Source organism: Chelonia mydas, chromosome 5 (genome assembly GCF_015237465.2).
Source record: "Chelonia mydas isolate rCheMyd1 chromosome 5, rCheMyd1.pri.v2, whole genome shotgun sequence".
NCBI classification, from domain to species: Eukaryota; Metazoa; Chordata; order Testudines; family Cheloniidae; genus Chelonia; species Chelonia mydas.
This window is the reverse complement of record NC_051245.2, coordinates 68,668,260-68,680,615: the sequence shown is the minus strand read 5'-3', so window position 1 is coordinate 68,680,615 and position 12,356 is coordinate 68,668,260. Positions and strand designations below refer to the sequence as shown.

General features: G+C 42.1%; 1 protein-coding gene across 2 annotated transcripts in view; it reads right to left on the bottom strand.

Moving 5' to 3' along the window:
* Positions 1 to 12,356, bottom strand: part of SLC25A46 (solute carrier family 25 member 46) — a 37,042-nt gene that overhangs the window by 15,540 nt on the left and 9,146 nt on the right. For both annotated transcript variants that reach the window (XR_006290890.1, XM_007055421.4), the window contains exons 3-5: positions 11,762 to 11,819; positions 11,058 to 11,135; positions 10,052 to 10,152 (exon numbers count right to left, since the gene is read on the bottom strand). Coding sequence is in view for 1 of the 2 variants with exons in the window: in XM_007055421.4 (XP_007055483.2) it covers positions 10,052 to 10,152; positions 11,058 to 11,135; positions 11,762 to 11,819 (237 nt within the window). In the remaining variant the exon portion in view is untranslated. The remainder of the gene's footprint in view (positions 1 to 10,051; positions 10,153 to 11,057; positions 11,136 to 11,761; positions 11,820 to 12,356) is intronic.

The window sequence follows — 12,356 nt, the reverse complement described above, 5'->3', positions numbered from 1 at the left end:
GAGCTGGCTGAGGAGCTTACTGGACCCTTAATGCTGATTTTCAATGTGTCTTGGAACACCATCAAAGTTCCAGAAGAACGGAAGAAAGCTAACGTTGTGCCAATATTTAACAAGTGTCAATAGGATGACAGATAATTCTAGGCCTGTCAGTCTGACATTGATCCCAGGCAAGATAATGGAGCAGCTGATACAGGACTCAATTAATAAAAAAATTAGAGGATAATGTGACTAATGCCAATGAGCATGGGTTTACGGAACATAGAATCTGTCAAACTAACCTGATATATTTTTCTGATGAGATTACAAGTTTGGTTGATAAAGGTAATCGTGTTGTTGTTACAGAGGTCTATTAAGTGTTTGACTTGGTACTGCACAACATTTTGATTAAAAAACTAGAATAATTAACATGGCACACATTAAATGGATTAAAAGCTGGCTAACTGATAAATCTCAAGATGTAACTGTAAACTGGGAAACATCGAGTGGGCATGTTTCTAGAGGGGTCCCATTGGGATCAGTTCTTCCCTTACGCTATTTAACATTTTTATTAACGATCTGGGAGAAAACATAAAATCATCACTGATAAAACGTGGAGTGTATGGGGGGAGCGGTAAATTACAAAGACAGGACACAGACATAGCAATCTGAATTTTTTGGTTGGCTGGGCACAAGCAAACAATACATGTTTCGATATGGCTAAATGTAAATGTAGACATCTAGGAATAAAGAATGTAGGCCATTCTTAAAGGATGGGGGACGCAACTCTGGGAAGCAGTGACTCAGAAAAAGATCTGGGGATCATGGTAGATAATCAGCTGAACACTAGCTCCTAGTGTGACAATAAGGCCAAATTTCAGAGTAACAGCCGTGTTAGTCTGTATTCGCAAAAAGAAAAGGAGTACTTGTGGCACCTTAGAGACTAACCAATTTATTTGAGCATAAGCTTTCGTGAGTTAAGTGAACTGTAGCTCACAAAAGCTTATGCTCAAATAAATTGGTTAGTCTCTAAGGTGCCACAAGTACTCCTTTTCTTTTTGCGAATAAGGCCAAAATGGCTAATGCAATCATTGAATGTGTAAATAGGGGAATCTTGAGTATGAGCAGAGAAGTTACTTTACCTCTGTATTTGGCACTGGTGCAACTGCTGATGGAATAGTGTGTCCAGTTCTGGTGTCCACATATCAAGAAGGATGTTGATAAAATTGGAGATGGTTCAGAGAAGAGCCACAAGAATGATTTAGAGGTTCGCAAAACTTTTTTTTGCTGGGACTCCCTTTGAAAATATTTCAGGCTGTGACAACCCCCCTCAAAAAGTGACAATGCTCCCCATAGCCTCCCGCCATCCTTACTTCTGCACTGCTGCTAGCAGTAGCACTGCCTTCAGAGCTGGGCACCTGGCCAGCAGTCACCGTTCTTGTGATTCCCCTACTATCAGGGGTGAAAGTAACTTAAAGGACTTACTGGTACGAAGGCCGGGGTCCTGAGCTGGGGAGCGAAGCCTCAACCAGAAGGGACGGGGCAATTAAATCCCCAGGCCCTTTAAACCGCGATTTAAAGGGCCCGGGGCTGTGGTGGAGGCGGCTGGGAGCACCGGGCCCTTTAAATCACAGCTGAAGCCCCATGGTAACAGTAGCTGCAGCAACGGCCAGAAGCCCCGAGGCTCTAGCGGCAATTTAAAGGGCCAGGGGCTCTGGCCGCTGCCCGGAGCGGAGGACGCTTTTAAACTGTCGGCCTGGGGAAGCTGCCCCCTGCCAGTACGGTTGGCTGTGTACAGGCTCTTGCTGGTACACTGGACTGGACCGGCTTACTTTCACCTCTGCCTACAATAATCTTGTGACCCCCTTTTGGGTTGGGACCCACAGTTTGAGAAACACTGGATTAAAGGATTAGAAAACATGGCTTAAAGTGTCAGATTTAAGAAGCCCAATCTATTTAGTTTAACAAAGAGAAGGATTAGTGGTGGTGATTGGTCTATAAGTACCTACAAGGGGAACAAATATTTGAGAATGGGCTCTTCAGTATTGCAGAGAAAGGTGTAACATGATCCAATGGCTGGAAGATCCAGCCCGTGGGACTGTCCTGCCTGGCCCCTGAGCTCCTGGCCTGGAAGGCTGGCCCCCATCCCCTCCCCTGCTGTTCCCCCTCCCCCGCAGCCTCACCTCACCGCGCCACCGGTGCAATGCTCTGGGTGGCGTGGCTGCAGAGCGCGGCCTGACCCGGTGCTCTGTGCTGTGTGGTTACCTGTCCTGGTGCAGCCGCGCTGCCAGCCACTGGTGCTCCAGACAGTGCGGTAAGGGGGCAGGGAGCAGGGAGAGGAGTTTGGATAGAGGGCAAGGGAGTTCGGGGGGTGGTCGGGAGCCGGGGGTGTGGACAGCGGTTGGAGAGGTCAGAGGGCGGGGAACATGGGTCCCGGGGGTGGGGCAGTCAGGAAGGAGAGGAGGGGTTGGATGGGGCAGCGGGGGGCAGTCAGGGGTGGGGATTCCAGGGGCGGTCAGGGGACAGGGAGGGTGGATGGGGCACGGGTCCGGGGGGGGGGGGGGAGGGGGCAGTCAGGAAGGAGAGGTGGGGGTTGGATGGGGCAGTGGGGGGGGCAGTTAGGGGCGGGAGGTCCGGGGGCGGTCAGGGGACAGAGAGCAGGGGGCTGTCAGGGAACAGGAGTCCCAGGGGAGCTGTCAGGGGGCGAGAAGCAGGGAGGTCAGATAGGGGCCGGGGCCGGGCCAGGGCCATGCCTGGCTGTTTGGGGAGGCACAGCCTCCCCTAACTGGCCCTCCATATGATTTCAGGAACCCGATGAAGCACTCAGGCCAAAAAAGTTTGCTGCTCCCCCTCCCCCACCCCAAGCTAGACAGATAAAGACCTGGTCTACATTACAAAATTAATTTGACCTAATTTACGTCGGCAATACAGCCACTGCAGTAATTACATCGCTTGGGCATGTCTACGCTTTGCTCCTTGTGTCAGCAGTGCGCATCCTTACCAAAAGCGCTTGTATCGATTGTACTGTCTGTGTGGGACATTGAGGGACAGCTCCTGAAAGCCAGTAACAGTCGACATAAGCAACACAGTGTCTACACCGACACTGTATTTACCTAATTACATTGACCGTGACTCTACACTGCTCAGAGATGTGGTATTATGATGCCTTGTGTCGACCTAACTCTGTAGTGTAGACCAGGCCTAAATCAGCTTAACTATGTAGCTCGTGGCTGTGAAGAATTCACACCCCTGAGCAGCACAGCTAAACCAACCTGACCTCTAGCGTAGACAGGATTCTTCTGTTGACCTAGCTACCTCCTCTTGGGGAGGTGAATTACCTGTGCCAAGGGAAGAACCCCTCCCGTCAGTGTAGGTACTGTTCACACTGAAGTACTACAATGGTAGTGATGCAGCATTTCAGGTACAGACAAGCCCTTACACTGGAAATAAGGCACACATTTTTAACAGTGAGGGTAATTAACCACTGGAATAGTTTGCCAAAGGGAAAGGTGGACTCTCCATTACTGAGGATTTGAAAATCAAGACTGGATGTTTTTCTAAAAAAACGTGTTCTAAAAATTATTTTGGGGAAGCTCTCTAGCCTCTTATACAGGAAGTGAGACTAGATGATCACAATGGTTTCTTCTGGACTTGGAATCTATGATCCCTTCCCTCTATTTCTCCCCACTCTTCCACCCCAAAATCACCTTCCTCTCCAGCAAGCAATTGCTTGTGTAGTTATTTACTTTTTGAAAAATAGCTGTAGTACCTTCAACAAAATAAAAAAAAAACACCCTTTGATAGATGCAGATTGGAGCAACTTGCTTGCTTTGTTTTTTACTTCAGACTTTCTGCCCTGTGTTGAATTTTAACTCTTAAGACGTGGGGTGGTGCTCAGATTTGACTACTGTAACATAACCTCACAGCCACCAGGGGCCTCTGATGTAGAGTTAGTTTTGCAGATAGTGTCTCTCGCTGCTCAAGTTCAGTGTAATTTATTAGGCATGTGAAAAGGTACATGAGCCTTAGCATGCCTAACTGGAGAAGCAAATTTTTTCAAATAATGCTTTTATTTTCTCCAAAGGGCTCGTGGTGACATGCAATCTGTAGGAGTAACCCTTGAGCATTTGAGACCTTGGCGCAATGATGTGTGCCCTGGTTTGATCTACACAGTGAGCAAAAAAAAATGTTGCCAAGAACGTGTCAACTTTACAAAAAGGTATCTTGCTCTTCCCTCTCCCCCCGGGGAATGCATCTCAGGAATCACTTGGTGTAATGGCCCAAATTTGGATTGCTGACCATACCCTGTGGCACACCAAATTTTAAGGCAATATGATTAACCGTATGGATTTTAGAGCATTTAGGACAGACAAGAGCAAAACAGAAAGCTGGTCTTAACCTTAACTACAGAACAGCTGTCATTCTGCTATAAGAGCCATGCTCCATAAAGTGGAAGTTGGCCCCACCCTGTCAATATGTCTTAACTTTAACAAGGAGAGACCACTTCTAGGGAATATGTTCAGATTTCATGTCCATTGAGTCCTTAGCTTCTCTGCTGAGACTCCCAACACAAGTGTCAATTATGGGGTATTTTTGGTGATGACACTGGGAATTGGATTAAGACCAATATATCAGAAATGGTTTCCAAGTGGCAAGAGACTCCAATTCACTACTAGCTCTCTGAATCTCACTACTGGTAAAAAGAAAAGGAGTACTTGTGGCACCTTAGAGACTAACCAATTTATTTGAGCATAAGCTTTTGATGCATCCGATGAAGTGAGCTGTAGCTCACGAAAGCTTATGCTCAAATAAATTGGTTAGTCTCTAAGGTGCCACAAGTACTCCTTTTCTTTTTGCAAATAAAGACTAACACGGCTGTTACTCTGAAACCTGTCACTACTGGTAAAGTTTGCAGATGACACAAAGATCGGTGGAGTGGTAAATAAGGACAGGTCAATTATATCAAGTGATCTGGATAGCGTCATAAACTGGGTTCATTCAAGTTAGGGTGGATAAAAAGTTTTTTGAAAAAAGATTTTTTGATTTAAATAGATTTATTTTAAAAAAATAAACCTGTTTAAAATGAAAACTGAATTTAATACTAAATATGGTAAGACCTAAACTACTTATAATTTAGTTGTAAATGTGAGACATATATTGCTTAGAGAAGTTTATGTATCCAAAACGTTTAAGGTTGTTTTGTTTAATAAAAATACATTTTATATGATATTGTGTGTGTTTAAATTCCAGTTACCATCCTAATAGTTTGACATAAGCCATGAGCAAAAAGTTGATTATCTAGTAAATAAGCCATATATCACTCACCATTTGCTAACATACTAAAAATGTACAAATTAATAAGAATCTGAAAATATTAAACTATATAATTGCTTAAATAAATTTGTATAGTGACAGTGTACCATTCTAGGTAGCAACATGATGTACCAAATCTAGTATAAAGGCTCAATTTAGTTGGAAATCAACATGTTTTAATGGCTATATTAACCAACGAGAATGTGCCTCTCTTTAGAAAATAACTGAAGTACACAAGGTAAGTTGATTAAAATCAAATGATTTAACATTAGGCTTTCCACTTGGTAATTTAAATCAATCCACTCCACTCAAATTACTGTATTGAAGAGAACTGAACTTGTGTTTCAGTCTAGCAGACAAAGTTATAACAGGATTAAACATCTGGAAGCTGAAACTAGACATATTCAGAAACTGCCAATAAGGTGCATGCTTTTAACAGTTAGGGTAATGAACCATTAGAATAATTTAACCAAAGATGTGGCGTATCCCATCACTTGAAGTTTTTACATGACGACTTCCAAAAACCTATCTCAACTAGACGTTACAGGCATAGTGCAGAAACTACTATGTGAAATTCAACAGCACATATTAAGCACAAAGTCAGACCAGATGATCATAAGGTACCTTCCAGCCTTAGTAATCTATCACCAACCCAATCCAACTTACATCAGAATTTAAAAAAACCCGAGACTACTCTAAATTACCCAAAATCAACAACAGATGAGATCCTACCTAGCCAATGTCAATCACTAAGGGCTCTTAACATCACGGCTTGCACCTGAAGCAGGCTACATGTTATTTAAGCTAGCCTGAAGAAGCTCTAAAATGAGATTGATGGGAACCAAAAATACATACTCTTGGATTGCCCTGCCTACTGTGTCAAAAAGCTACATTGCCCCCAATTCTCTAATAGACCTTTCAAGGATCTGCCCTTCTTGATTTAACAAGGGCATAATCACTTTCCTGCATTTTCCAGTAACTTTAACTTTCCCCTGAAGAGCTAGGCTTTATGCACCAATTTAGATCTGGAACCTGAATTTGCATGAACAAGTCCTCTGCCTTGGCACACATTGACGATATGCTTTTACCCTTTCACTGGTGTCTGTGTGTTAAGGTAACTGGTGGAAGTGTATATTCCAACAACCTACTCCACAGGAATAGAGAGACCAGTGTGGTCATACATTCATGAACTATAAACATGCAAGAGGCAGTTCTACCTGCAAGCTAGAAGAACTATGCATGAGTGCTGTCACTTCTCTATTAAGCTGACTGGTAGAATGGATCATTGATCGGCATCTTTTATTTCTGTCCACAAAGTAAGAACTCTCATCCAGGGACTCATCTGTCACTTTAAGTACTGCAAACTCCTCCTCTCTGGGTGACCTTACACCCATCTTATCCCCCCCAATCCATTCAAACAGCAACTAAGATAGTTTTCTTTGCTCATTGTTCTGACCAGGCCATCATCCCCTTTTCTTTATCCTTCCACTGACTCTCCACTTCCACTGCATCAGGTTCTAGCTTCCGTTCTCACTTTTGGAGTCCTTTACAACTTTGCCCTTCCCTACTTACCTATTCTCTTATTGTTTCATCATTCCACCTTCTTTCCTCATGACATCACTGTGACCCTAAAAACCCCTCAATGCCAACAGGAAAATAATTCACTATTTGGTAACTAACTCCTGAGAGGCCTGACAAAATCACTATACCCAACACATTGCTTTCAGAATATTTACCCAAAGAGGCTTAAGTGAGGTCTCTAATAAAAGCTTATGTCATACTGGTCCTCAATCATTGTGAGATGTATGTACGGATAATATTTAAGGAATTGTGTATGTATACTGGAAGGTATGGTTTAAAGTCTGAATCAAAGCAGGGTTGTCAAGCAGGTTTTAACCAAAGGATGTATGTTCACCTGCCTGCCTCGGTTCATATATAAAATAGGCATTGTAAGCCAACTCAATTTACACATGATGTCAATACGAGGATGTGAAAGCAAAATGGAGCTAGCACACCAAAGAATAAACCATGGGGGTCATCCTGACTCTGGGGCCAAAACCAATGAACTTTGGCAATATAAAGAGAAGGCAAAAGGACACTTTTTTGTCCTTGACTGAGGAAGCAAAAAGGACAATGCTTCTTGCATTCATGAAAGAGGGATCCCAGCCATGATGGTTGGAGATGCTGGGAGAGTGCTTTAGGTGAGAAACTACTTTAGACAAGGGTTTAGCCTGTTACAGTTAAGTCTAGACTCTAGGAAGCATGCTGTACTTTGTTTTATATGTAACAATTTCTGTTTCTATTTTTATCCTCTCTCTCTCTCTCGTAAGTTTATTACCAAAGGCTAAGATTTTGAGTGTTTATAAACTACCGTGAGGATCATTGAGAAGTCGCAAGGCGCTGTTGAGAGGCCAAAAGGTAGAATCTTGTACTGATAGTGGTCTGTGTCCAAAGCAAATCTCAGAGAACGCCTGTGGGCAGGGTGTATTGTGACATGAAAATAAGCATCCCGCAGGTTGAGGGCTGAAAACCAGTCCCCCTGCTCCAGTGCCAGTATTATTGTTGTTAAGGTGACCATCTTGAACCTTTGCTTTCTCACAAATTTGTTTAGTCACCTGAGATCAAGGACAGGTCACCACCCCCCACCTTTTCCTTTGTGTTAAAACACACTCGGAGTAAAATCCCTTCCCCCTGTGTTGAGGAGGAACAGTCTCCACTCTATCAAAAGGGAGATCTTCAACCGTATTATGTATCTCGGATGGGGATGCTGAAGAATTAAACCATGAGGCTTGTCGCATAACAACAGCTGTAGTGGTGGACCTGGCGGCCGTGTCAGCAGCGTCCAGTGAGATCTGTAGAGCGGTGCGTGAAATCATCAGTCCTTCAGAGATCAGAGAATGAAATTGTTGCCTCTTTCCCTTAGGAATGTTGTTAATAAAGTCCATACATTTGCCATAGTTCCTGTGATCGTATTTGGCAAGTAATGCCGCATAATTCACCACTCTAAATTGAAGCATGAAAGAGTATACTTTGCAGCTGAATAGGTTCAACCTCTTACTCTCCTTATCGAAGAGGTGGATTGAAAGTGCCCTCTTGGTTGGCTGCTATCACTACCAGCAAGTTGGGTGCTGGGCGTGTGAAGAGAAATTCCAGTCCCTTCGAGGGAATGTAATATTTTCGGTCCGCCCTTTTGCAGGTTCGGGGTATTGTGGCTGGAGTTTTGCACACCATCTTGGCAGGTTCCATGATAGCCCCATTGATTGGCAATGCTATCTTGGAGGAGGAAGATGTCTGTAAGATATCAGTTAACTCAGGTTGAGTTTCTGGCACTTCCTCCAGAGCAATCTTAAGCTCATTAGCCACGTTTTTGAACAAGTCCTAGAAGTGGGTAAAGTCATCTGCCATGGCTGGTGGTGGAGGCATAACAGCCTTATCCAGTGAGGATGATGAATTGTTGTTGGTTGGCAAGGTGTCGGGAGCAGTGTCCTCTTCCTGCTCTGCCATGGGTTCCTCCCGTGTGTTCGCTGCTACAGTCTCCAAAGGTGGAGGCGGAGATCTGGTGTTTTCCCTTCATGGGCTGGGGCACCTGTTATAGTGCCTTCTGCAACACCCCCAGGAACTCCAATGTGGCCAGCGACCAGGAAAGGGCATGGGTGGTCCCATGCATGGGTGGCAATACCAAGGTGGCATATCATAAGCGTATGTGGACCGTGATCGTAGTGGGTCAAGCAGCAACAAGTGTCCTGATTGGGGCAGAATGGCGATGGGAGAATACCCCTTCAACCTCCTCATCTCTCCGCGGTTGGGGAGACCAACAAATCCTTATAGTGCAGGAAATGGCATGGTGTCGAGAGGGTCGGTGCCAAAGGGCAGGGCGCTGATTACACCAGCAATGTGGTGTGCTGAGTCAGTGCCGATGTAGCTTGTGCTGGCACCGTCGCGCTAGAGGCATTAGTCTGTGGCGCGGAATTAGGAGCGGTTGCTGGTGCCATCTCCTTTGGAAGTACCAATGGTGCTGTGGTGGAGGCAGGCAGCTTAGAGCCATTAGCCTCAGCACCGGAGTGGTGAGTGCCAGCCCTGGCCACCTCGCAGACGGTGCTGAAGGTGCCCAGTGTGTTGCAGGTGCTGAGCCGCGGTGAGGCCAGCATTGATGGAACGATTTGGTCAGTGACCGTTTTGTGCTGATCTGCTCTCTATGAGGTGAGGAAGATGGCTCTCACTTTTATGACCAACTCTACTTCTCACTGGTTTAATACCCACTTAACAGAGGTATCTAACAGTGCTTATATAGAGAAGGGAGAAAGCTGAGAGGAAGGTGGACTCTCCTATTTACGGTGTCTTCACAGTCTGGAATGTTAGTTCAGACCACTACCTTTACTCTTACTAGAGGCACTGAAATATCTGACCAGATTTTAATGCCCACCTATCATTTTTACAGTGCAAATATTTGTAATAAAAATAACATGAGCACTGTACACTCTGTATTCTTTGCTGTAAAAGAAATCAATATACTTGAAAATGTAGAAAAATATCCACAAATATTTAATAAATTTCAATTAGTATTCTATTGTTTAACAGTGTGATTAATCACAGTTGGTGATTTAAATCAATCCATTGACTGAAACCACCTAGGGAATATCTAGCGAACATAACAGAATCAAACTTTTAAACAACTCCGTATTTTTAATACCTTACATGGTATTCAGTAACAAATGTTAATGTTCAACTTGCTAAATATCACCAAAAAATGAAAGTGTGATACCTTGGCAAGGGTGTAAATTCGCTGATGATGCCTTCTGTTCCCAAGGTTATGCCCTGAACTATGAAGGTGCTCCCCATTCCTTTCCAAAGAGCTTTTGGACCCTGTAATTTAAATTTCCAGTCAGATTCAGTAATATGAAAATTGGTGATAATACATTTCACACTTTTAATAAAATTGTAGAAACATACTAGAAAGGGACCCAAATTGAACATTGGATCTGAATGTTTCCAAATTAATGGAATTCAGACCCTGATCCGAACAATGATCATCTCTAAATACTTTTCATACCAATAACACTTTTTATCAGATAACCTGAAGGAGCTTTACAAGCATTAATACATAATGTATACCAAAACTATTGCTGAGAGGCTTAATCTCCATATTTCCGCTGGGCAAAATGAGGTACAGAAAGGCTAAGTGATTTATCCCAAATCACCCAGCCTGTCCTCTGCAAACCCAGAAATACATTCTCATCTTTTAACTAGTCTTGGACTTTAGACACAAAATCATCCTTCTATTGTAATAACATGGATATTTATGTTGAATTTTATAGTGGGATTCAGAGTACAGTAGTCTTCCAAAATTTAAAAAGTCACTATTTAATTTTAAATATTCTTTTTATCCACATAAATATCTAATACTTTTTGGAATCCTGCTGAATTTTTGGCCTCAGTGACATGTTCTTTTCTTTTTGTACATATATATAAAAGCAGAAGTGTTTGTGTGAGTGTGTGTGTGTGTATATGTGTATATACACACACGCGCACTTTTTTCCAGTAAATATTAAGCACAGTGAAATAAAGTACTAGAGAAAGTGAAGTTCTTTATTGAACTCTTTTTAGTAATTACTAAAAATAAAACTTAGAAAAATATTTTTGTAATGCTCAGCTAGCTTCTAAAAATATTTAGATATGAAGAACACTTCTGTTTCTATAAATATATATACCACAACTGTATCTACATAATTTTGTTTTATGTATAACTATTGAGGGCTCAAAATACTGACCTGGGTCTTATTGATGCTGTACATAATATTGACAATAGTAAATGGAGTGAGATGATAATTCCTGGCATGATAATTAACCTGTTAAAATATACATGCATGTTATAAAATAAAATGCTGGAATATAACAATTGTTGTTAAAACACTTAGGTGATGAATATTCACTTAAATGTTACAATTTAGACTGCAAGATCATCCAAAACAAGAACTGTTTTCTGAGGCAACTTGAACATTCTTCGTCACTCAAACATTAATAATACTTATTTAAATCTTCACTGCCACTTAAAAGGACATAGATCAAAATTCACTTGCAAATTTAGGTTTAAGCTTTAAAAAAAAAAAAAAATCTAAAAAAAAATTTCCTTTTTTTTTTCATTAAAGTCCAATGGAAAGTCATTTTTAAAAACACCAAAACATTCTACTAGTGCATGAGAACCCGACAGTAATTTAATTAGTAACCACTTAGACACTATTTTTCTTTGTTTTATGTTTATTATCCAAACTAAAAAGACAGCATGAAAAGTGAAAGTAAATTAGATTAACATTTTAATTTAAGTTCTAAAAGTAACATAAGGAAATTTGTTTTTAAACTTTTTACCTGACAGTGTCTACTTAGAAGTCTTAGGCTTCCTTATAACTCTACAATCAGAATATGTAGAAAGTCTGAAACTAGATTAAGTTCAATTGCAGAATTTAAAAAGATGTACCTGACACTGGCGACGTAGAACAATGCAAGGATGTGCCAACACATTTTCTGTAAATAGACTTTAAAAGAGGAATGTATTTAAAAGTACGGAAAATAAACTGAAACCTATTAATAATGGATATTCTTCTTTAGCAGCAAATTAATATTAGGTTTACAATATTTGGGGAATACACAAAAATACGTCTCAATGTTAGTCCATGTCCTGCCAGCAGTTATTTTCGGAGAGTGAACCACACACTTTCCAACAGGCCAAAAAGTCAGACGCTCAGAAACTGATCACCCACTCCGTAGGGCTACATATGTACAAAAATTAATGCTCACACCCTCCTGCTGTGAATATGAGGAAATACGCAGAGGCACAAAGTGAGTCACCCATGACCGCAGAGCTGGTCAGTGGCAGAACCAAAATTAAAAGCTCCCAACTCCCAGTTTTACAGTCATTCCTGTACACCACAGAGCCCCTCAAAGAAAGAGGACCTTGTTCTATAAGTCTATTAGGTCCCTACAGTATATCAACAGAGGTTGATACGTATGAAGGGGTTCAATAGTTGACCCAAAAACTTCATTCACCAGGCACCTTGAAAAATCTATTGTAT